Source organism: Protopterus annectens, chromosome 5.part0, assembly GCF_019279795.1.
Source record: "Protopterus annectens isolate FY-2018-M chromosome 5.part0, PAN1.0, whole genome shotgun sequence".
Taxonomy (NCBI): Eukaryota; Metazoa; Chordata; order Ceratodontiformes; family Protopteridae; genus Protopterus; species Protopterus annectens.
The window spans coordinates 261260483-261287107 of record NC_056735.1 but is presented as its reverse complement, the minus strand read 5'-3'; the positions used below and the strand labels follow the sequence as shown (position 1 = coordinate 261287107).

General features: G+C 42.8%; 1 protein-coding gene across 2 annotated transcripts in view; it reads right to left on the bottom strand.

Annotated features, from left to right (window-relative positions):
• Nucleotides 1-13871, bottom strand: part of PKNOX1 (PBX/knotted 1 homeobox 1) — a 1629974-nt gene extending 1616103 nt beyond the window's left edge. For both annotated transcript variants that reach the window (XM_044072234.1, XM_044072235.1), the window contains exon 1: nucleotides 13770-13871. In XM_044072234.1, the coding sequence (XP_043928169.1) occupies nucleotides 13770-13820 (51 nt within the window). In that variant the 5' untranslated portion in view covers nucleotides 13821-13871. The remainder of the gene's footprint in view (nucleotides 1-13769) is intronic.
• Between the last annotated feature and the right edge of the window lie 12754 nt (nucleotides 13872-26625).

Sequence of the window (26625 nt, the reverse complement as noted above, 5' to 3'; positions counted from 1 at the left end):
CAAGGAAACACAAATACACCACAAAAAAGGAAAAGGGAGAAAAAAGAGGGGATAGGAGGGAGGGAAACCCCGACTGCAACAGTGAAGACACTCAAACATCTACATTTATGGTAGGTGTACACAACTGTACTATGTTCTTCGTGTTTCACTGTTGCAGTCACAACTGTAGGGTGGAATCCCAAAGCAGTGTAAAAGGGGAGGAGGCTTTAGATAGAAGAAGGGGAGGCAAGAATACCCTGCAAGACAGCAGAGGCAAAGCCTGCCCTGGTCTTAGAAAACAGGGGGAGATTGTAGTGCTTGGAAAAAGTATGCACAGAACTCCAAGTGGCAGCTTCCAAGATATCCTTGGTAGGGACTCCTCTGAGGAAAGCTGTAGAAGTGGCAGCTGCTCTAGTAGAATGACTTCTAATGGTACCTGAAAACTGTTTCCCATGAAGAGTGTAACAAAATCTGATTCCATAAGCAATCCATTTGGAAATAGTTTGTTTAGAAATAGGTTTTCCAAGAGAACTGGAGGCAAAAGAAACAAATAATTGATTAGACTTTCTGAACTCTTTAGTCTTGTCCAGGTAAAATCGTAACTGTCTGTGCACATCTAATGAATGCAAAATCCTTTCCCCTTTATTTTGAGGATTTGGAAAGAAAGTAGGAAGGTGAATTGTCTGATTTAAAGCCACTTTCGAAATCACCTTAGGCATGAAAGTAGGATTGGTCCTCAAGGATACTCTGTCCTGATGGAAAATAAGGTATGGTTCCACAGCCATGAGAGCTTGCAACTCTGAGACCCTTCTGGCAGAGGTCAATGCTAATAAAAGAACAGTCTTCCAAGATAAAAACTTAATATCTGAAGATGCAGCAGGCTCAAAAGGAGGTAAAGTAAGTTTTTCTAAAACATAATTAAGATCCCACGCAGGGACAGGAGGGGTCCTGGGAGGCCGCAAATTTTTAGCCCCTCTCAAGAATTGCTTCACCAAAGGATGAGAAAAAACAGGAGGATCAGAACTGAAATGCTTGAAATAGCAGAAGCATGAATCTTAATGGAAGAAAAGGAAAGTCCTTTAGATAAAGGTTCCGAAAGGTAAAGCAAAATAGAAGAGAGATCAGGTACCAGAGGATCCGAGCCTCGGTCCTGCATCCAAATACAAAACCTCTTCCATTTAGAGGCATAGGATTTCCTAGTGCTAGGCCGTCTAGCTTCCAAAAGAACATCCAAAACTTGTTTGGGAAGACTAGAGGAAATCAAATTCCTTCGAAGAGCCAAGCTGCCAGGCAAAGGGTCTTGAGGTTGGAATGTAGTAACTGACCCTGATGCTGGGACAAAAGCGAAGGGTTCAGAGGGAGAATCCAAGGAGGCCCCAAGAACAGGTGCTTTAAAGTTGGATACCAAAACTGTCGAGGCCAATTTGGAGCAATCAAGATGAGGAACTTGGGCTTGTCCTGTTTTATCTTCAGTAATACCCGAGGTAGTAGAGGAAGAGGAGGGAAGGCATATGCTGAAAGGCTTCTCCAGCTGAAGGACAGGGCATCCACTCTCCAAGCTGTTTTGTGGAAGGACCTGGTGCAAAAGCGAGGCAGCTGATGATTGAGATGGGATGCAAACAGATCTATCTGGGGACATCCCCAAACTGCAGTAATCCTGTTGAACAAGTTGGTGTCTAGCATCCATTTGTGAGGATCTGAAATGTTTCTGCTCAGGCTGTCTGCTAAGAGATTCTGTTTCCCTGGAATGAATTGAGCCTGGAGATGTAGATTCAAATTTAAAGCTGTGTCCCATAAAGCCATAGCTAGTCTGCAAAGGGGGTATGAATGAGAACCCCCCTGCTTGTTGATGTACCACATGACCGTGGTGTTGTCTGTGCGAATTAGCAGAGGCCCTGGTTGCAAAAGGTTCTTGAAGGCTAGAAGGGCATTTTGAACTGCCAACATTTCCTTCAGATTGATGTGCCAGTGAAGATGGTCCTTTGTCCAGGTTCCCTGCTGGCAATTGTCTAGAAAGTGTGCTCCCCAAGCATAATCCGAGGCATCCGTGGTTAGGATTTGAGTAGGTTGAGGAAGACGAAAAGGCTTTCCTTCGTTTAAAGTGCATACCCTGGACCACCAGAGGAACTCCCTCTGAAGGCAGGGGATCAGAGGAATCAGAACATCCAGATCGTGGTAATGCTGTGACCATACACTTTTCAGATACCATTGAAGCTTTCTCATGTGAAGCCTTGCGTTTGGAATCAACAGAATGCAGGAAGCCATGTAGCCCAGAGCCTGCAGGAATTTCCTTGCAGTGAGCTGAGATAGAGTTGCTAAGGTGCTGAAAGTAGAAGCCAGCTGAGTTTGTTTTTCTGGAGTGAGGAAGGCCCTTTGTAAGGTTGTATTTAAGAGGGCTCCCAAGAATACCATTTGTTGAGAAGGGATCAAATGTGACTTTTTGTGTTCACTGAGAATCCCAGTAGGAGGAGAAGACGTTGAACAAAGTCCAGATGTTGAAGCAGAAGATCTTTGCTGTCTGCCTGAATAAGGCAGTCGTCCAAATAGGGGTAAATCTGGATCCCCTGAAGTCTGCAGTAAGCCACTACTGGTGCCAGGCACTTGGTAAAGACTCTGGGCAGTAGATAAACCAAAGGGCAGTACAGAGAATTGAAAGTGCCTCGAACCTGCCTTGAACCTGAGGAATTTCCTGCGTTCTTGCCTGATGGGAATATGTAAATAGGCTTCCTTTAAGTCCAATGTCACCATCCAGGCGTCCTGAGAGCATTGGAATTAGTTGCTGCAGAGTAAGCATCTTGAATTTTGGAATTTCCAAAAAGGTGTTTAACACAGAAAGGTCCAGAATAGGTCTCCATGAGTTTTGTTTTCTGGCAACCAGAAACAGTCTTGAATAAAAACCTTTTCCCATCTCCGAGAGTGGAACAGGCTCTATGGCTCTCATGGCCAGAAGAGCATCCACTTGAGTTAAGGCCTCTGACCATTGATGTTTTGGCAGATCAGGCCAACCGTGAGCCCTTGGCAAAGTGTGAAAGTGGAATTTGTAACCTTTTAAAATCACGTCCAATACCCATCTGTCCTGGGTAATATGAGTCCAATTTCTGTAAAAAAGAGACAGTTTTCCTCTGAGAGGGGCATCCAGGTGAAGGGGTCCTGTAGCCCAACCGAGAGAGTCATTGAGTTTGCTTTCTTTGAGATTGGGATCTGTCTTCTCCCCTTCTAGGTGAAGAAGCAGTCCATTGTCTAGATCTGTAAGAGGCCTGACCTTGACCACGACCTCTGGAGCGCCTATATCTTCCCCTTTGAGGCCTGTCAGACGTGGGAAAGGACCAATTTTTAGAGGGCCAATTCCTGGAAAATCTAGGAGGCTGAACTTGCAAGAAATCTTTTACAGTCTGCATAGACTTTGCCTTTTCTTCCATCTTTTTAATAACTTCCTCAGAAAAAGCATCATCTACAATGTCCAAAACAGGAGGGATAGCTAAAGGCCTATGCTGAGGAAGAAGAAGAAATTCCCTAAGCCTCTTCTTGGAAGCAGAATACTCCTGTCCTTCCCAATGAAAATGTTCCCTCATCTCATGCAAGGTTTCCCCAAAAGAGAAATCCTCATGCGGAGAGGCCGAGGGTAAAGAGTCCTCAGCATCCGAATCCTCATAAGGAGGAAAGGAATAGTCCTGATCTGAGGAAGAAACAGAAGATACAGAAGCCTGGTCAGAGGAATCCAGAGTAACATCCTGTCGAGGCCTTTTCTCAGGAGGGGGGTGAGAACCCCTAATCATTGTAAGCAAATCTTCAGCCATCTTTAATAATTGCTTTTGTGTCTTGGGAGTGGATTCAGAAGCAGCTTGAGCAGGAACTTTAGACTTAACAGGAGTCTTTGTCTTTGCCTTTGCCTTTGAAATAGTGATGTGAGTAGGCCTGAAAACCCCTCAGAAGCTGGTACCTGCACAGCGGTTCCGGACCCATCTGAAGGAGCGGCGTCCGAAGGGCCTGCAGCAGTTAAAATAGTGGGCCTTGATGGCTCCCCATGGGAGTCCGTATCGCCATCGGTTCAGAAGTGGCGGACGACAGGGGCTGCAAAAGCGCCTCACTGACGACAGCCAAACCGGACGCTGGCTCCAGCTGCAACGAGTCCTGTTTGGACCTCGGAGGCCTGTCTTTGTCTTTGCGCTTCTTTTGAACTCCGGTAGTGTCCGACGACATTCTATAATTGAAGCGTCTGCCAAAATAATTTAAAGCCCAATCGTACCTGCGCTTGATAGTACGAGAGTTGAACCTGGCACAGAACCGACAACAAGAAACGTCGTGGTCAGGGCCTAAGCAAGAGTGGAAATCTTTATGAGGTATTTGTTTCCCACACGCTATACAATTATTAACTTTTTCTGACATCGGAGGAACAAGAAAAAGATTCCCCAACGGGGTACTTAGCTTTGAGAAGAGAAGTAAGAACTTCGGACCGACAACAACAAAATAGCTGTTCGAAAATCGCCAACCAACGACTTGCGAGCTGCTTTCCACCGCACGGCAAGAAAGACTGGAGACGATGGCGTCGGCTGAGGGCTATGTACCAAAGCGTACTGACGTCAGGGTACTAGCTTGTACAGCCGACGCCGGACCCAGACTTTGGGATTCTGGCCGACCTCGGGCTGCCTGCCGGCAGGAACACCCTACAGTTATGACTGCAACAGTGAAACACGAAGAACATCACTCAGGGGGTTGTCGAGAGACTGACTGGCTCCTAGCTGGAAGTAGAGAAATCTCTGGGAGCGCTGGTCCATCTTTATGTGGTAATACGCATCTTGGAGATCTACAGAGGACATCCAGTTGTACTTCCCTAGAAAGGGGAGGATGGACTGTACCATGACCATCCGGAATTTTTGAGGTTTTATAAATTTGTTCAATAGACTGAGATCCATGATTGGTCTCCAGTCCCCTGTCTTTTTTTGGCACTAAAAAGAACCTCGAGTAAAAAGCAGATCCTCTATGGTCTGGTGGGACTAGCTGGATGACTCTTTTTCTTAGCAGCTTTTTGATTTCTAAGGCTGCTACCTCCCTCTGATTGGGTGGAACATCAGGGATTAGTTTGACGGGTCTGGGAGTAAGATCGAATGCGATATGGTAGCCTCTGGATATTATACTCTGAACCCATGCATTGGTAGTGATAAGTTGCCAGGCTTGTAGGTGTAGAGAAAAACAACCCCTGACTGCTTCCAGAGGAAAGCAGTCGGGCCGCTGCTTAGGAGGGCTGGTAGGGTCGGCCAGAGAAGGAATCTCTAGCGTCCTGGTTATGCGGACCCCTCTCTGCCCCGAAAGGGGCATCTTCTGGATGAGTTGCCCCCTCTGCCCCTGAGGGATTGCTCATCACAAGTGTCATGAAAAGATCCTTGGGACTTTCTGAACCACAATTTCCCTCCCCTCTGGTTCCTGGAATACGATCTCTGGGGGGGGTGGAAAAACGTATGCCCACAGCAGACAAGGTCTTTCCAGCTTTCTCACTTCGTGATAGTGTGTCTCGTGCTTTGGGACCAAAGAGTGAAGCTTCGCCAACAGGTGCGTTGATGGAGGAAGATTTAAAGGGGTCTGCGAAATCACACAAATGCATCCAAGCATGCCGTCGCATGATGATGCCTGATGCGGCTGCTCGAGCTGACCCCTCGGTGGTGTGAGATATCAAGTGCATTGAGGAGTTTGAGACAGATTCCAGGGTAGCTAGCTGCGAGGTGACAGTGTCATGCACCTCATCAGGCAGTACCCCCACCAAAGAGGTAGACATTGCAGAAATTAGGTCTCTTTGGAGGTGAGTGAAGTGTCAGATAGTTCAGCGATCGAATGGTAAAGGTCGCTGAAGCGTTGGTCTGCTTCCCCAGTCTGTCAATAGGCCGAAACTCCCTGTTTGGGGGATGAACAGTGGAATTATCTTCTGCCAGTTCCCTCTTGGTGGCCGCCGCCATGACCATGGAATCAGCTACCAACTGCTTGGACCAATTGGGATGGTCTTCGGGGGTGGATAAAATTTTGTCCGGCCTCCGGGGAACAGGTTCTACGTTACCCAGGGCCTTCCAGGCATGCTGCATGATCAGCTTTACAAGCTCACCCGCAGGTGGGGTCACCCAGGAGGTAGATGTCCAGGCATGGAAGGCCTGCAAGAAGAAAGGTAATAGAATGGGGAGATGCCAAGAACTTACTTGGACTGGACTGCCTTCCATATCAAGGACTGATATCAGAGTACAGGCAAAGAGAAAGAAATAGGGGGTCCTAAATGAAAGACCAGCACTGGTAAGAGTTTTTATTAGAATCTAGAACAGAAGTTGCCATTAAGAAAGAAATAATTAGTAAAGCATATAAAATTTTGCATGACAACTATAAGAATCAATCAGAGGAGATTAGGAAGGAGTGGGAATACAGATTAGATAAGCAATTCACAAAGAAACAATGGGGGGATATATGCAAGTCTCCTAAACATGCAACAAAATCTAGAAGATTTAGTATCTTTGTCTGGAAGTGGTTACATAGGTATTTTCATATGCAAAGCAGACGTCAAAGAAATTTTTCCTCTGGTAGACAGCAAATGTTGGAGTTGTGATGGGGCAGAAAGAGGTAACTGGGAACATATTTTTGGGTGTAAAGAGTTGGTAAACTTTAAAGATTCCCTGCAGACTGATCTGTTGAAGATGCTGGATAAGCAAGTTGGAGTGACTAGGGAAATTATTCTTTTAAGCTATGATACAAACAACGAACTGCTTAGACACAGTATGGCCTTGCTAAGTCTAATTATGATGAATGCCAAAAAGGCAATTACTAGAAAATAGAAATCAAATTCTAAACCAGCTTTACTAGAAGTAGTGAATATAGTAACAGAGTTGAAACAATTGGAACTGGGATCTTTAGAAAAGGGTAGAAGTAAATTGTATAGGAAAAAATGGGAATTGTGGGATCAGTACATGCAGAGGAGGAAAAAGGTTTAAAATAAGGCAGGATTTGAATGTGCTATGTAATAGTTGACTAACAATGACTGGATATGTTAAAAGATATATATATAATGTTTGCAGCTACAGTTGTGTTGGCACGGTTTGGAATATATAATGTTTGCAACTAAGACTGTGTTGCTAAGGTTGACTGTCATTTACAGAAATGTAACATGGCTTATGTCATGCATAATAATATAGCAAAGACGTTTCTTGTATAAAATAAAATAACTAATAGAGTACAATTGCCATTTGGCATGTAGTTGAGTAGGCACTTACAGTAGTTGGAGTGACCTCCGAGGTTCCTCACAAAGAAACTACCGGGAGTAAACAACATGTCCTATGTGGCTAGATTAAAAGCCATATTGCTTTACTCTCTTTTCTATGGACTATTAAGGGTTGACTCATGCCTAACCTACAAGACACTCAAATCCAGCCCTGAAGGAGCTGCTACACATCCACAAGTCAAGCAGCATGAGGGTCACCCAATCTAGGGAGCTAAACTTGGTCAGCAACTCAAACAAACATGCTGGAGAGACAGATATGTCTTAGAGATTGCCCCTTCTTTGGAATAGGCATCCTATTCACATTAAGGAAAGCCTTTTCCTGGCCCTCTTCAAACTCAACTGGGATCCATGGATGTGGAAAGTACAGTTTTGTACCTACCATAAATGTAGATGTTCGAGGATCCACATTGCTGCAGTCCTAACCATTGTGGTAGTCCGCTGTCCCAGTCGGCCCGAATACCAAAGTATATGGCTGACGTCGGTCAAGGCGCATTAGACTGACGTCAGTACGTCAGGGTACTAATGCGCATGACCGACGTCATATCCTCAGTCTTTTCTTGCCCCAGATGTCAGAAGACCCTAAAAAGACAAGGTCAAAACCAAAAACACCAAACATTCCTGCACCAAAAATATGTACAATATATACAAAATTACAAAAGTATAACCTCACCTACACAACCACCCCTAAACACAGAGGGGAAGGAGGGAGGGTAAATTGGACTGCAGCAATGTGGATCCTCGAACATCTACATTTATGGTAGGTACAAAACTGTACTATGTTCTTCATTCCACATTGCTGCAGTCCTAACCATTGGGTAGAATCCCAAAGCAGAGGTAAGGGAGGCTGGCAAATTATAAGGAAGCAGGAGCTGTCAACATGCCTTGCAAAATAGCTGTGGCAAAACCAGCCCTAGATTTAGAGTAGAGAGGAAGGTGATAATGCTTAGAGAAAGTATGCACTGAACTCCAAGTAGCTGCCTCCAAAATATCCTTAGTTGCCACCCCCGTTAGAAATGCTGTTGAAGTGGCAGTAGCCCTAGTGGAATGAGGCCTAATCCCAGCTGGAATCTCCTTGCCATGATGGGAATAACAAAATGCAATGCAAAACCCAATCCACTTAGAAATAGTTTGTTTTGACACAGGCTTGCCCAGAGAACTCAAAGCAAAAGAAACAAACAACTGCTGAGACTGCCTAAAATCCTTAGTCCTGCTTAAATAATAACGCAATTGCCTGTGTACATCTAAAGTGTGCAAAATCTTTTCCCCCTTATTCTGGGGATCTGCATAAAAAGTAGGCAAATGAATAGTTTGGTTTAAAGCCACACTAGAAACCACCTTAGGCATAAAGGAAGGATTAGTACGTAATGATACCCTATCCTTATGGAAAATCAAAAAAGGCTCTACCGCCATAAGGGCCTGCAATTCAGAAACCCTTCTTGCAGAAGTAATGGCCAACAAAAAAGCTGTCTTCCATGACAAGTATTTCAATTCAGCAGTAGCCGCAGGCTCAAAAGGTTGTAGAGTAAGTTTCTCCAACACAAAATTGAGATCCCAAGCAGGAGTAGGAGCTCTACGTGGGGGTCTTATATTCTTTGCCCCTCTAAGAAATTGCTTGAACAAAGGATGCGAAAACAATGGTGGGTCACAATCATAGTGAGCTGAAATTGCTGCAGCATGAATCTTAATGGAAGAGAAAGACAAACCTTTGTCCAATAATTCAGTAAGATATTGAAGAGCCACACTCAAATTAGGCTCAGAAATCTTCAAATTTTTTGCTGCACTCCAAAATAAAAATCTCTTCCATTTTTCTGCGTACACCTTCCTTGTACTAGGTCTTCTGGCTTCCATAATCACATTTAAAACTTGTTGAGGAAGTTGAGACCTGCTGTGTTTCAAAACAGAATATGCCAGGCTGTTAGATGAAGAGAGTGAAGCTTGACATTGAGCAGGTGACCGTCCCTCTGAGACAACAGGTGTGGAATCAAAGGTAAAGGCCATGGAGGCTTCCTTACCAGACTCCTCAGTAATGGGTACCAGTGTTGCCGAGGCCAATCTGGAGCTATTAAAATCATCCTTGGCTTGTCTTGTCTGACCTTTAGGAGCACCTTTGGGAGAAGAGGCAGAGGTGGAAAGGCATACACATGAAGATTTTTCCAACTGAAAGAAAGAGCATCCACTTTCCAGGCTGTGTGATGAAACCTCTTTGTGCAAAACTTTGGCAGCTGGTGGTTTAGTGGAGAAGCGAACAGATCTATGTCTGGAGTTCCCCATGACACTGTCAATTTCTGAAATACATGAAGATCCAGTTTCCACTCGTGGGGATCCATGATTTGTCTGCTTAACACATCTGCTAAGGAGTTCTGTGCCTCCGGCAGAAACCTTGCCTGAAGAGTTAGTTGCAAGCTGAGCGCAGTCTCCCATAAAATCATTGCTTGTCTGCACAACGGGTAAGAATGTGTTCCCCCTTGTTTGTTGATGTACCACATGACAGTTGTGTTGTCTGTTAGAATCAACACCTGCCCTGGAAGAAGTAACTCCTTGAAAGCCATTAATGCAAACTGGACTGCTAACATCTCCTTCATGTTGATATGTAGATGCTGTAGTCTGGCAGGCCACTTGTCTTGTATCCACTTTCCATTTAGATGAGCTCCCCAAGCAATGTCTGAGGCATCTGTCGTTAGAATCTGACTCGCCTCTGGCCGGGTCACAGAGAGTCCCTTGTTTAGGTGACATTCCTGAGCCCACCACAAAAATTCCTGTTGAATGCAAGGTATTATTTGAATGACAGTGTCCAAATCCTGGCAGTGCTGTGTCCATACATTTTTGAGATACCATTGAAGCTTCCTCATATGCAGTCTGGCATTGGGAAGCACCAGAATACAAGATGCCATGAACCCTAAGGCTTGAAGGACTGTCCTTGCAGTCAGCCCGGACCGAAGAGATAGTTGATGGAAGTAAATGGAAAGATTCTTTTGTTTGTCCGGGGTTAAAAAGGCCATCTGGGCTGCTGTATTCAGTCTCACACCCAGAAAGCACATGTCTTGAGAGGGTACTAGACTGGACTTTATTTCGTTCACAGAATACCCTAGGCATCTTAGCACTGCTATCACATATTCCAAATGCTGTAAAAGGTCTTCCTTTTCTTGAGCCAGAATCAGGCAGTCGTCCAAGTAAGGATAGATTTGAATTCCTTTTAGCCTGAAGTAAGCTATCACTGGAGCCAGAACCTTTGTGAATACTCTGGCGCAGTAGATAAGCCAAAGGGCAATGCAGAGAACTGATAATGAGAATTCCCAGCTCGAAAACGCAGATACTTCCTGCAACTTAGTCTGATAGGCACATGAAGGTAGGCTTCCTTGAGATCTAAAGTTACCATCCAGTGATCTTTGCCCAGCAGAGGTAAAAGCTGTTGTAACGTCAACATTTTGAACTTGGGAATGTCCAGATAAGTGTTGAGGATAGATAAATCCAAAATTGGTCTCCACATGTTCCCCTTCTTTGGTACTAGGAACAGGCGAGAATAAAATCCTAGGCCCCTTTCTGGCACAGGAACTGGCTGAATGGCCCCTATTTGGAGTAACAGAGAAATTTGCTTGTGAGCCTCTTTTCTTTGTAGAGGAGGAATGTCTGGCATGCCTTTGAAAGGAGGCAAGGTATGGAAATAAAACCTGTAACCGTGGTGAATGATATCCAAAACCCATCTGTCTTGGGTAATTAAATCCCAATTTTCTTTGAAAAGAGCCAGCCTTCCTCCCAAAGGTGCTGCCAAACGAGAATGTACCGGCAGCTGAAAAGGTAGGTCATTGGGTCTGTTTACGAAAGGACTGACCCCTGCCCTCACCAGAAGTCTGAGCAGGAGAACTCCTGTCCTAGGCCTAAAAGAACCTTGAGCTCTGCCCCTACCACGTCTAGACCTACCCCTAGACTGGGAATCATAAGCAGGATATGTCCATCCCTTAGTAGGCCAATTTCTACTAAACTTGGAGGCTGCACCTGCAAAAATCTTTAACAGTTTGCATAGACTTAGCCTTGTCCTCCATTTTCTTTAAAACTGCTTCCACAGGCGAACCAAACAACACATCAGACTGTAAAGGAGCATCCAAAATCCTTGTCTTAACATGCTCAGCTAAATTCTGATCCCTCAACCAGGCGTGCCTACGAAGAACAGAACCAGTGGCAGCCACCCTCGAGGAGGCCTGCACCGCATCAAAACCACATTGCAAGGAATGCTTACCCACCTGTTCAGACACATGAACTAAATCCTGCAACTCTTTACACTCAATACCTTCTGCCAGAGCATCCACCTTAGACTTCAATTGTGAAAGGAGATAATTTTGATATTTTAACATGTGAAACTGACAATTCAACGCCCTCATGGCTAAAGTGGAAGAAGTATACACTTTCTTTCCCCATCTATCCAAAGCCCTTGCCTCTTTATCAGGAGGAACAGGATTTTTAACAACAGAAGCCTTTACACCTTTAGGCCCCTGAGAGACAGTTTCCGGGTCTGCCCTAGGACTCTTAAAAAGATACTTATGAGCTTCAGGCACCCTATAGTACCTATCCGGTTTAACCGGGGCAGGAGGCAAAGAATCAGGATTCAGGGAAGCCTCTGCAAAAACATCTTCCACCACATTCAGAACAGGAGGTATAGCCAAAGGCCTATGCTGGGGTAAAAACAAGAATTCCCTAAGCCTCTTCCTGGAATCAGAGAAATCTTGACCTTCCCATTTAAAATGCTCCCTCATGGAATGCAGAGTCTCTGAAAATGAAAAATCCTCAGGAGGAGAAGCTGAAGGAGTAGAATCATCCACATCAGAATCTGAATAAGGAGGAAACTCCTGCAAGTCTTCAGCCGAAGACTCAGAAGCCTCCGAACACTGCTCAAAACTCTCAAACTCAGGTTCCACCCTAGGCCTCTTATCAGGAGGGGGCATAGAACCTCTAATCATAGTAATCAAATCCTCTGCCATTTTAAGCATATGTTTCTTAGGCAAAGACCCTGAAGAACTAGGAGAAACCCCCACTGAAGTTAAACCTGGCCTGCCTCTCAAAGAAGCCTTGGAAACAGAAGGGGAGGCTCTAACCACCTTAGGAAGAGAGGGAAGAACAGCCACCTGAGAAGCCCCCTCAGCCTGGCCTACCTCCTGAGAGGACACATCCTGTAACAGTAAAGTCTCTCCCTGAGACTCCAAAGAAACTCCAGGCAGAACCTCCGGCTCCACTGAGCCTTCTAAAGAACCGGCGTCCGGGACTGTCGGTTCTTCCACTCTAGGCTTTGCTGCTTTGTCCTTGCGCTTTTGACGAAGCGGCCGGAGCATCCGGCGGCATTTTATAATTACAACGCTTCCCAAAACTAACCTGGCACAGTCTAACCTTCTCTTAATAGTGCGTTTGTTAAATCTAGCACAAGAGCGGCATCCAACAACGTCGTGCTCAGGCCCTAAACAAGGTATACACAAAGTATGGTAATCCCTATGAGGTATCTGTTTCCCACAAGAAATACAGTTATTCACTTTTTCTGACATCCGGTTAAATACTGAGGCAAGAAAAAACCAAAATATTCCCCAACGGGGTACTTAGCCAACTTTGATTCGGTCTGAAACTCTGACTTCAGAAATTTTCAGAACGCCAACCTGCACTCGCAAAACTGCTTCTGCATCAGACCATGCGGCAAAAAAGACTGAGGATATGACGTCGGTCATGCGCATTAGTACCCTGACGTACTGACGTCAGTCTAATGCGCCTTGACCGACGTCAGCCATATACTTTGGTATTCGGGCCGACTGGGACAGCGGACTACCCCAATGGTTAGGACTGCAGCAATGTGGAATGAAGAACATCTGCAAATTCATTCCTGGTGTAGTGTCTATGTTCCTTATGGACAGGGGTAGTCTGTAAATTACTCAATGCACAGGCACAAATCCATGCCATCCTCTTGCACCTAGGGCCATACATTGGGTAAAATCAGGTTATAAAGGCTAGGCTTGTAAGGGCTCTTAAGCCGTTAGGTTTATAGGAGATTACCAGGCTATGTCAAGGACAGAACTGAATGGCTGCATTTCCCTTTTATTTTTTTCATGAAGTAATGCAGTGGCATAATTCTAACCTTCAGCCACCAGAGTATCAAGAGTTAATTGTGCTGTGAGCCTCTACATCAATGGGTAGGCTGCAGATAAACATTTTGAATCCAGAGTTAAATCACAAACACTAGTTTTTATTTTTTCAATTTTATCCTTTACAGCATATAACTTATAAAAACAAAAATCCATCTGCATGAGTCAAAAAGGAAAAAAACTGTTAAGTGTAAACCTTTCTCCAATTATCAGCAGTGTTAGGGATTCAACAGTAATGCTTTGTCACATAAAACAGGTTATTATAACTCATTATCATAAACATTTATTCAATTACCTACACCATCCTCACTACACAGATTTTCAATATGCAGATCCTTAACTCTGAATAACAAAGCCCTACTATTCCAAATGTATGACGTGTATTGTATATTTTGTTACAAAAAGAATAAGGAAAAATATCTTACTGGCTGTCCATCCTGATAGGCATCTATGGTAATTGCCTGTGATGTCATCATGGTTAGAGATGCTGTCAAGGACCCCAATTCATCCTAGTGGATGCAGACCTATACCAAAATAAACATGCATCACTTCAACTGGATGACTGGAAAATTAGTCGCAAAAACATTTTACTAAGTAAAAGAAAACAAATATAAATGCAGATAGTAATTTTTTTTTCATGCCAGTCTCTCCAGTTCTTCAAAAAAGTCTCATATAACAATACCTTACTCAACAGTGAAATATTACTCACCTGAAATAATCTTCCTTTTGTGCTGTCTTCTGCTGTTTTCAACATTAATACAGCTCCTCAAGTTAAATAACTGCTACTGACTGACTGCAACAATGAGCATTACACACGTGTGCCTCCATTCAAACAGCTCTGCAAAGATTGGACTCCATTTCTCAGACTGTCCACTATTTAGCACATTCTGACAGAGAAGAATATATCCTTGTCAATTGCTCAGATGAGCCCAGTCCATGCTAGCTAACCTATTAGTGCAATACGCACATTTTAGTGTCTTGTCTGCATGGTATCAGAAGTAGCTCTCAGCTGTGAATGGTATTCTTGACTCACGCTAGATATACTGTACAACACTCAGACACTGACAGACTAAATTAAACTAGTGAAAAAGAAACCAATAGGATTAATTCTGAAGATGCAGATGCATAATACATTGCTTCCTCAGGCTTACAGTGAGTTGCTTGAATCACATGAACTCATATTATTTAATAGCTCATGTGCTAAACTGTTTCTGCTGCTTACTCTTGAGAAACAAACCAAAGTAGTAATACTGCTTGCACGTGTCTGCTTTACATTTAATTATAATGTTTGTATGGTGTTACACATCAAATATTTCTGCAAAATCCTGAAGGTAACAGTTAAATAATGAACAGATGACAAGACATAAAAAGTCCTGGATACTACGCATGTGAAATTCCCCTTTCTACAGGTTTCAAGCACCTTGAGCTGTAAATTTTTCCACATGCGCTCCCTATTGTTTCCAACAGGCTTCAACGGTTAAGATTTGTTCTGAATCTAGACAAACAGATCTAAAAGCAAGAAGGGTCCATCAGCTCATGACAATTATCAAGCCACAGACAGTGGAAGTACACTGCAACATCCAGATGTCCAAACAGATGTGCAGTACAATAAAAACACAAGTTGATACTAAAATCAACAAATGCAACAAGCAAGTCAACTCTGTAATAATAACACTTACTCTGCTGAAGAAGCTAGATCTTTTGCCCAGTCTTAAAAGACAAAGGCCTCGCAGCTTTGAAAATACACAACAGTTCCTATTATACTGATGGCCTACATTGAGACTAATGGTTAATTACTCTCATATGGTTCACAAAACTGAAAGCTGGATCCAAGGCACAACACTCAAATCACAGGAAACAGAAATTAGGAAATAAGCTGCCAACAACCAATTCTCCAGGTGAGGAAACACCAAAGGGACACCACAGTTACAGGAGTATTTCTATCACTATAAAGCATTTCAGCAAAACCCACAAAAGCATTCATAGCCAGTTAAAGATCTCCCTCCATGGGTCACAACTCCCGTAAAGCCTACTTGACCAAACTGGAGACAATCCAAATTTTACCAAACACACTTGTTATGGGGATTTCAATTACAGCACCATTAACTGGGAAACATATGCTAGCCCTAACTTGCTAGCGCAAATGTCCCTTGACTTTGTCAATTCCAGTGCCCTGAAACACATTGTCCAAACCCCCGACAACAGGATCAAACATTCTGGATCTGGTCGTCACTGTAACAAAAAGAGGTGCTGCCAGCACAGCTAGCTGGAATTTTTTAAATAATTATATGTCATTTGTGAACATCAAACTAATTTATATAAGACGCTTGTGTTACAAATGTATTAGAACTGTAGGTCATGAGTATATCAAACTGCTTTGTACAGATGTTTGTGTTGAAAAGGCATTTGTAAAGTGCTTGTGCTTAAACTATATCCACAATGTGTCCTACTGAAAGAGAACAGAAAAGTACATGCACTATTGTAACTGTTTAAATGTATACATTAACAGAGAAAACTGGAGGGTTAACCTCAGTCCAACAAACTTTAGAAAAATATTTGAAATTAAAATACTTTCTAGACTAGGCCATGAAAGAGGGTATCTCTCAAGTTTCAATGTAGCTAGAGACACATAGTCTGTATTAGGAAGCTTTCTGTATTGTCTTTAGGGTAAACTACTTGCTACTTTGGAAGCGTGAAGGAATACAATTGTTTTATGACTTCCAGCATCTGCCAAAGATCTGAGCAAAAACCCTTGCCTGAATATTTTTACAGGTAGATGCTAAATACTGCCAGCTTCAGCATGGCGGTTTGCATGAAAACTAGAAGTCAGATGATCAGAAATTATGCCACTCTGCAAGCTATCTCAGCAGTAATATTTTAGATATTATCTTGAGAAGTCTCTTAAAGAGACAGAGCATTCTGCATTCTGGCTTGGGCCTGACAACAACAAGAACCATTCAACACATCTTTATTGCTCTAAGTAAGTAAGTTGCTGGGGTAACTCTCAGATACAGTCAGGAATACAGTCAGAAATATAGCGCAGCTTAGTTTAGACTTTGTTTTTCTTTATTTGTGTGAGCCTGTACTGCAATGTTATTTTAAATGTTTCCTGTGGTTTTGAACTCTGATGTCACTGTGAATGTATATATTATTTTGTTCTTTTATTATTAAATATATTTAAACCTTTCATTGTGGCTGATCTGTGTAGAGATATTTAAGTTATGAGAGTACTTGCATATTTATTTGGCGACAATATGTGGGCCACTCCTAATAGCCTTGTTCTTGGTCGAACTACCATTTGTATTAATATTAATATTATGCATGATATGCAAGTGTCTTTGTAAAAGCATATGGTTATCATATAGATATCAATACGCTGTCTGCTGTGTGTTTATGCATTATCCTGTCACATCTCTCACTCTATTCCCTCTCTGTTTATTTTTTTAGATAAGTAAAACTGACCAATAAGCTCAGACAACTTCTACTACACAACATAACCCAAATCAAACTCCATGCCGACATCCACCCCAACCCAGGACCAAAAACTAACTTCCTCCTCTGCAGTGCACCCCCTCCACCCAACCACCCAACACCACCTACTCATCACACAACTAACCACCACCCTCTCCCCCCACTTCCAAAAACCTGTAACAATGACCTACACTTTATCAAGTTCAATCTCAGCAGTATCATAAATAAAATTACTGAATTTCATGCAACCCTAAACATCTACTTACATGACACTGCTTCAATTACTTAAATGTGGTTAAAGCCACACATTAAAGACAAAGACATAATTACAACTAGCTACACCATTATAAGACTAGACAGATTAAACTAAAGAGGTGGGGGTGTTGCCCTTATATACAAAGACATCCCAAGAATTGAACAGTTAAACTGTACCCCTCCTGACCTACCTAACTCCGAAATCCTAACAACACGTCTCGTGATAAACATAAACAAAACTATTGTTATTATAACAGCCTAACTCCCTCCTAGCAACAACCTACCCATCATTGAAACCCTACTTTCCCGGGCATCATCTACTTTCAACCAAGAAACAATTATCCTTGGTGACTTCAACCTTGATTGGCACTCCTGTTCCTCCAAAAATCCCTCTCCCATCCCAAACTCTTACAATTTCACCCAAATTATATCCTGCCTGACTTGATTAGACAAACATTCCAAAAGGCAATCTACTCTTGATTGGAAACTGACTAAAGCCCAACCTAGGTTACCTAGCCGGCTGCCTCCCAGACTCCCTCAGTGACCACTCACTGACCGTCCCTTACAGGAAATGAGTACAGACCCAAACCAACATAATATATAAGATCATCCATAACAAGAAAAATTTCTCCCCCACCACCTTTAACCTACAACTTCAACAAAGCAACTGGTCACCTCTTAAAAACCTTCAACATCACCTTTCTTGTTATACTAAATAACCTTGCACCCACAAGAAAAATAAGACTAAAACCTAAGCACATACCATGGCTAACAAAAAACACCAATTCAATACTTAAACAAAGACACAAAGCGTGATTAGCATATCACACCACCAACAACATACAAACCTCACCGCATATCGACAACCCCAAAATCTAGCTAAGAAACACACAAAATCAGACAAACTTATTTCAAACATGCCAAAAAAATCCATCAAAACAACCCAAAAAATTCTGGCAAAACATTAACAACCTTCTCAACCCAGGCTATGTCCCAATCCCTCCACCAGTCACCTCAAACACAATGGAGCCCATAGCCACACAATTCAACACTCACTTCATTAACACAATCACATGACTCCTAGTAACCAACCAACACAACCTCTAACTGTTCCCACTCCCTCTTCGGATTTCCCCGACCCCTTTACATTTACCCCTATCCAAACCAGCTACATAAAAAACACTCCTCTCCAAACTCAAACCCTGCTGTCTCGCAGCTGACCTACTACAGTACAGTTGTGTACACTTACCATAAATGTAGATGTTCGAGTGTATTCACTCTTGCAGTCATCACACTTGGGTTATTTGCCTGCAGGTAGCCCTCAATCAGCCTGAATACCAGAGTCTTGATATTTCTGCATCGGATGCTGTCACCTCTTCCATGACACTAGGTTGTCAGGGGTATAAAACATGCAGCCGACGCCATTATATCAGTTTTTCTTGCCCCAGATATCAGAAGCTCCCATAAAAGGAAGCAATTACATGGTGTGGATCACCTCCAGTAAAAAGTAATTACCATTACCATAAGATATGGCCAAAAAAGAGGATAGGTAGAAAGTATAGAAAAGTCAAGGGGCTGAAGGGAGGGTAACCAGGACTGCAACAGTGAATACACTCGAACATTTACATTTATGGTAAGTGTACACAACGTGTACTATGTTCTTTGTGTTTCACTGTTGCAGTCATCACACTTGGGTTGATTCCCAAAGATGAGAAAGGGTGGAGGCAGTCAAGAAGTATTAGGGCTGGCTAGCAGGCCTTGTAAGACTGCTGTAACAAATCCAGCTCTGGATTTAGAAAAGATAGGTAAGTGGTAAAGCTTGGTGAAGGTGTGTACTGAACTCCAGGTTGCAGCTTCCAGGAAATCCCTGGTAGGGACTCCCCTGAGAAATGCTGTAGAGGTTGAGGTAGCCCTAGTGGAATGGGTTCTGATCCCCTGTGGGGTAGGTTTTCCATGTTGCTTGTAGCAGAAATGGATGCAGTGTGTTATCCATTTGGAGATGGTTTGCTTTGAAATGGCCTTGTCCTCTGCCCCCGTAGCAAAGCTGATTAGCAGCTGGTCAGATTTTCTGATCGGTTTAGTCCTATCAAGGTAGAACCTAAGCTGTCTGTGCATGTCCAAGGAGTGCAGGATCCTTTCCCCTTTATTCTGAGGATTAGGAAAAAAGGTTGGTAAATGGAAGGATTGATTTAAAGCCACACTGGATATCACCTTGGGCATAAATGATGGGTTAATCCTGAGGGAAACCCTGTCTGCATGCAAGATAATGAAGGGTTCCACAGCCATAAGGGCCTGTAACTCAGACACTCTTCTTGCTGAAGTGATGGCTAGAAGTAAAGCTGTTTTCCAAGAGAGGAATTTTAACTCTGCTGTGGCAGCAGGCTCAATAGGGCGTGAGCTTCTCTAGTACAAAGTTCAGGTCCCAGGCAGGAGTGGGCACGCTCCTCAGGGGTCTTAGACTGTTAGCTCCTCTCAGGAACTGTTTGACCAGAAGGTGACAGAAGAGGGGTGGCTCAGTGTTGTAATGAGCTGAGATGGCAGAGGCATGAATCTTAATGGATGAGAAGGATAGGCCTTTGTGGAGCAGCTCTGCTAGATAATCTAGGAATTGAGGTAAGGTGGGCATGTCTGTGTCCCTTCTCTGAGACTGGCTCCAAGAACAGTATCTTTTCCACTTTTCTGAATAGGATTTTCTAGTACTAGGCCTCCTGGCCTCAAGGATGACACCTGTTTGCTGAGGACAGCTGGTGATGTATTCATGGAATAAGCCAGGCTGCTAGGTTCAAGGTTTGCAGCTGAGGATGCAAAATCTGGCCCTCCTGCTGGGACAGCAGAGAAGGGGTCTGATGCAGGTGTCAGCGTGGCACTGTTGTCAGACTGAGTAAAACTGGGCACCAGTGCTGGCGTGGCCAGTCTGGTGCAATAAGGATTTCCTTGGCCGGCCCTGTTTGATCTTGAGTAGTACTTTCGAGAGGAGGGGCATAGGGGGAAGGCACAGATTGAGAGGTTTTCCCATGTAAAGGGATAGGGCATCCATTTTCCATGCTTAGCTGTGGGGAGTTCTGGTGCAAAATTTGTCAATTGATGGTTCTGGGGAGAAGCAAAGAGGTCCACCTCTGGTGTCCCCCACCTGTGGATTAGAAGCTTGAATGAATTGGGTTCCAGTTTCCACTCGTGCGGGTCCATTAGATTTCTGCTTAAGTTGTCTGTCAGTGAATTTTGTTTGCCTGGCAGGAATTGAGCTTGCAGGTGCACTTGGTTGCTCAAGGCTGTGTTCCACAGAGCCATGGCTAACCTGCAGAGTGGGTAGGAATGAGTTCCCCCCTGCTTGTTTATGTACCACATGACTGTGGTGTTGTCTGTCTTTATCAAGAGTTGTCATAGAAGGATAAGGTATTTGAAGACTGTTGGAGCATTCTGTACAGCTAATATTTCTTTTTGATTGATATGCAGGTGCATTTGTCCTGGGCTCCATTTGCCTTGAATGCATTTGCCTGCCATGTGAGCCCCCATGCATAGTCTGATGCATTTGTTGTCAGGGTTTGGGCGGCAGGGGGTTGAGTGAAGGGGAGTCCCTTGTTGTGGTTGCAGGCCTCTGCCCACCAAAGGAACTCTGTCTTTAGGCAAGGAATGATTGGAATCACTGCTTCCACGTCCTGAGAATGTTGACACCAGAGACTTTTTAAGTACCACTGAAGTTTCCTCATATGCAGTCTTGTATATGGAATTAGGAGAATGCATGAGGCCATGAACCCTAGGGCTTGCAGTATTTTTCTTGCAGATAGCTGTGTTTGGGTGGCCAGTAGTTTGAAGTAATTTGCCAAATAAACCTGCTTTTCTGGAGTGAGGAATGCCATCTGGGAAGTTGTGTCCAAGTTTGCTCCCAGGAATACAATTTCTTGGCTGGGTACCAGATGTGATTTCTTTTCATTGATGGTATACCCCAGAGAAGTTAGGAGTCTCTTTACAAATGTCAGGTGTTGAAGTAATAATTCCTGACTGTGACTCAGGCAATCATAGGTTCATAGGTTGGTACTAGGCTATCAGCCCTAGGGCCTATACAAGCCTAGCCATAACAATTCCCTGGCTATTTCTTCCCACACTATTTACTTCCCTGGACCCCTGTCTAGCAGGGCGACTGACGTGATCCCCGGGGTGAATTTCCTTTCTCCCATCCAATCGTCAAGGTTCCTTTTGAAGAGGACCAAAGAGGCACTCTGCTTGACATGTATGGGCAATCTATTCCAGAGTCTGGGGAGTCTCTGGGTCAGGAACCTATCCCTCCAGCATGTTTTGTTTATTGTGATGACAAGGTTTAGATCCCTGGAGCGTGTGGCTCTGAGGGATTGGGATTTCTTTAAGTGTAGCATGTCCAACAGCTCTGGGTTTGACATGGCCTTGTATGTTAAGCAAAGATCGCCTCTGAGTAGACGATATGACAGAGTATAGCTGGAGTTTTTAAGGCGGTCAGCGTAGGGCATCTGCTTTAGGCCTGTGATTCTTTTAGTGAGGTATTTCTGTGGCCTTTCCAGTTGTTGCAGATGTCTTGAGAGGTACATACCAAACGGGGCATTGTATTCTATAATGGGTCTAATGAGGGATGAGTACAGTGGGAAAATGACCTCCCTTTTTTCTGGATGAAAAGCCCTTAGTGATGAGGTGTGCCACATAGAAGGATTTCCTGACTGTTGTGACGATGTGGTTATCGAAGGTGAGACCACTGTCCACCTGTGTCCCTAAGTCTCTTATCAAACTTTCGGTGTTTAGTGTACTGCCACCTATATGGTAATTCACGGATACATGTTTTTTCCCAAAGGGGATAACTATACATTTCTTGGCATTGAGCTTGAGCCCATGGCTCTAGCACCAAGCATCTGTTTCTGTAAGGCCCTTTTGTAGAGTATCCACATCATTTGGGGATTCAATAATGGCTCCCAGTTTGAAGTCATCTGCAAACTTTGTTATCCAGAGTCCCTTAGTGTTGGCCTGTACTTCAGAGAAGTAGATGCCAAACAAGAGCGGTCCCAGGACTGAACCCTGAGGTACTCCACTTGTCACTTGTCTGGAGCTGGATTTGGAGTCGGCTACTATTACAGTGTGGGTTCTATCAGTAAGCCAGTTAGCAACCCATTGGGTGACGTAGGGATTAATGCCCAGCTTAGTAAGTTTATCTATGATTCCAGAGTGGGGGATGGTGTCAAAGGCCTTGGCAAGGCTGTGTGGACCACCTTACCCTTGTCTATGGCTCCGGAGACTGATTTGAAGAAGTCAATCAAGTTCAGGAGACAAGATCGGCCCTTCACGAACCCAAACTGGGTGGAGTCCACTGTTTGAAGGTTGCCAATGTCTTTGTTTATAAGTTCCATGATAATACGCTCCATGGTCTTGCAGATAAGGCTTGTCAGACTGATGGGACGGTAGTTTCCGGGATCCAAGGTGGATCCCCCCTTGTGGAGTGGGATAACTGTAGCTGTGCGCCACTCAGTGGGCACGAAATCTGAGGTGAGGCTATGATTAAACATGACACTTAGGTGGGGTGCCAGTTCATATTGTAGTTCATGTAGTACACAGCCCGGGATGTCATCTGGTCCCATGGATGCTGTATTCTTAGCTTTGGAGAGTGCGTTTTTTACCTGTGTGGCCGTAATTACCGGAATTTGGCAATTTTCCGGTATTGAGATGGGCCATTTAGGGGGTGAGAGGGGGGTGAAGTTGGCACTGAATCGATCTGCCAGGACATTGGCAATATCCTTGGGATCAGTATATTTAATGCCATTCTGTTTTAGCTCAGAGCAGATCTGAGCATTGCCATTTAGATTCTTGACATAGTTATAGAATGCCTTGTTGTTGTCTTTGGAATCTTTGGCAATTTTATTTTCGTAACTAACTTTGGAGGATTTTATGAGGGATCTCAGTTTCTTACTGAGGCTGGTAAGGAACTTTTTGCATCCTGGGATTTTCCTATTTTCTGCAACAGTTTCTTCCTTTTGTTGTAAAGTTTGTTTATGGCAGGGGACCACCAGATTGGCTTCTTTTTTTTGGATGAGAGCATCCTGGTTCTATTTGGGATGGCACGATTTATGCATGAGTGGATGTGCTCGTACAGTGCCTTAGTGTAGGATTCAGCAGTTGAACTTTCAGCTCCCGTCTGCATGGGAGTCATGAAGTTTGTCACTTCTGACTTGAGTAGCATGAAGTTGGCTTTGGAGAAGTTTTTTATGGAGGTTTCTATACTGGGGGGGGTGTAAGTATGGGTAAATTTGAATGTTTTTCTGCCTGCAGTATGCAACAGCTGGAGCCAGGCACTTTGTAAATATCCTGGGCACAGTAGATAAGCCAAAGGGAAGTGCAGAGAACTGATAGTGCATAGAGCCTGCACTGAAACATAGATATTTCCTGCAAGATTCCCTTACCCCCTCTGAGGTACTGTTTTAGCAAAGGATTAGAGAAAATTGGTGGATCCGTGTTGTAATGAGCAGAGATGGCAGAGGCGTGTATCTTGATGGATGAAAAGGAGAGGCCTTTGTCCAGCATCTCAGTTAAATATTGTAGTATCTGAGGAATGTTTGGGACAAGAGGGTCAAGGTTGTGAGCCTGGATCCAAGCACAGAATCTCTTCCATTTATCCGAATGGGCTTTCCTGGTACTGGGCCTTCTGGCCTCCAGAATGACATCTTATTTAACTTTTACTGACATCGGTCTGAGGCAAGAAAAAGTTTCCCCAATGGGGTACTTAGCTTTGTAGAAAACTTCGGTTCTGGATTCGGAATGAAAATCTCAGGAGTCGGCTGACCGGCACTTGCGAACTGATTTTGCTTCGGGCACCGCGCGGCAAGAAAGACTGAAGAAAATGGCGTCGGCTGCATCTTTTATACCCCTGCCGCACTGACATCAGGGAGGAGGTGACAGCAACTGACGCCGGACCAAGACTTTGGAACTCAGGCCGACTGGGGAACCGCCTGACGGCAGGATAACCCAAGTGTAATGACTGCAGCAGTGTAACATGATGAACATCATAGATAATTCCTGCAAGACTCCCTTATGGGGATGTGCAGGTAAGCTTCTTTTAAGTCTAGGGTGACCAGCCAGGAGTCCTTGGCTAGCATAGGAAGCAGCTGTTGGAGTGTAAGCATTTTGAACTTTGGTACCTCCAGGAAGGTGTTGAGAATTAACAGATCCAGGATAGGGCGCCAAGAGTTTTCTTTTCTGGGCACCAGAAACAGTCTGGAGTAGAAACGCTGTCCCCTTTGCTCTGTTGGAACAGGCTGAATAGCCCTGATACTGAGAAGAGAAAGTACTTGCTTTTGGGCCTCTGCCCACTGGTTTGGTTTGAGGTCTGGCAATCCCCTTGGGGTTGGCAGTGAATGGAAGTAGAATCTGTATCCCTGGGATACAATGTTTAAGACCCAACGATCCTGGGTAATGTATTCCCAGTTTTTTGCATGCAGGGCGAGTTTTCCTCCTAGGGGTGCAAGTACTTGGGCATAGCTGGAAAAGATGCAGGAGAAGTCATTGTGAACTTTTTCCATAAGAGGGTGGCTTACCACTCCCTGTTTTTGCGGTGGGAGCACTCCATTGCTTAGATCTGTGCATACCCTGAGACTGTAGTCTTTGTGGTCTGTTGCCCCTGGGTTTGGACTGAGAAGGCCTGGGAGGGACTGGAAAGGACCAGCTCTTCGAAGGCCAATTCCTACTGAATCTAGGTGGCTGTACCTGTAAGAAATATTTAACACTCTGCATAGATTTAGCTTTTTCTTCCATCTTTTTAAGAACTACTTCTGCTTTTGTGCCATTCTTTTTTTTTTTTTTTCAAATATTTTTTTATTTTCCAAATAATGTAATGTTTAACAATACAGTCATCAATAAACAAGTATTCTAAACCTTTATATACACTATGTACAACTGACCTGAACCAAGGAGGGAAAAATGTAATAAAATATATGAAATTAGTAACAAAAATGTATAATATTCAATTAATAAAGTATAAAGTTACACATTAATTATTTAGGGTTCATTTTTAATGTCTCAATAAGAGTTAGTTTTTTTCCCAAGGATTGTTTGTCCATGTTTTAGGTGAAATTCTCGATTCCTTCACCTTGATTTCTAATGTCGCTGTTTCTTCCATCAATGTCAAGAATTCTTCCAGAGTAGGTTCTTGTGAAGACTTCCACTTTCTAGTTATACATTTCCTTGCCACAGCTAGTATGGACCAAAATAGGTGTAGATCTTTTTTATTCATTCCAATAATATCATTAACATTTAAGAGGACTAAAGATTTGGTTAAAATAAAGGTATCTGTGAATATAGCTTGGAGAACAATAGTAATTTCTTCCCAGAATTTTTTTATATTAATACAATCAAAAATATATGAGACCAATCAGCTTTACAGTTTAAAGAACATCTCCAACAAATGGATTTATCAAGTGAATTGAATTTGGCTAGTTTACTAGGTGTAATAAATGCCCTGTGAATATATTTCCATGTAAATATTTTCCATACTTGTAAATTAAATGTTAAGTTAACAGAACATAAAAGATTTGTTTTACTCTCAGTTGATAGATTAGTGTGATATCCTTTTGCTATGAAATTCCAATATCTTGCATTTGGCTTAGTTTTATTTGTTATCAATATTTTGTATAATTTTGAAATTAGATTCGTCTAATTATAATTGTAAACAACTTCAGATATTAGACTTATCAAATTTGGACTAGTTTTATAAGGAGAATTAATAATTTTACTATTAAGATCCTTAACATATGATAATATGCTTTGTAATATCAACCAATCTGCTGATGGAATGTCATATTTATTCTGAATTTGTTGAATATCTAATACTACTTGATTCTCTATACAATGTTGCCAACAAGTGAAGTTTTTCCCCTCCCATCTAGTTAAGATAACATTATGAATTTTATTGAAGAAATTCTTTGTAGAGCTAAAGGGTATTATCAAGTCTAGCCAAATCCTAATATTTGTGTTACTATATATAAATCTTCTGAATAAATTGTAAATATTATTTATATAATTTGTTTGTTGGTTTTGTTATATTATATTATATTGAATATTAACAGTCAATATGTGCCACATCCTATTATTTTGTTCACTTAATATACAACTTTAATTATTTTATTTTCATTTAGAAAAATAATATTGTGCAATGTTTTCCATGTTGAAGAATAATTAGGATCTATCCAATTAATGATGGTTCTTAATATGGAAGCTTTTATGTATGATTCTAGACCTGGAAGTTTAATTCCACCATTTCCCAAGATCTAATATGTGTATAGGCTATTATTTCTTTTTGGATACCAAAGAAAGTTTAATAGAATTGTATTTATTTCTCTCAACAGTTTATTGTTAGGTACTATAGGAATAGCTTGTGCAATGTAATTAATTTTTGGAAGTGTTTGTCATTTTTATTTGTAATCGGTCTTCAAATCTCAAGAACATTTTATTTCAGCTTACTATTAACATTTTCGTTTTACTAATTATGTTGCTATAATTTGTGGCTAACATAGATTCCAAATTATCACATAGTGTTATTCCTAAATATTT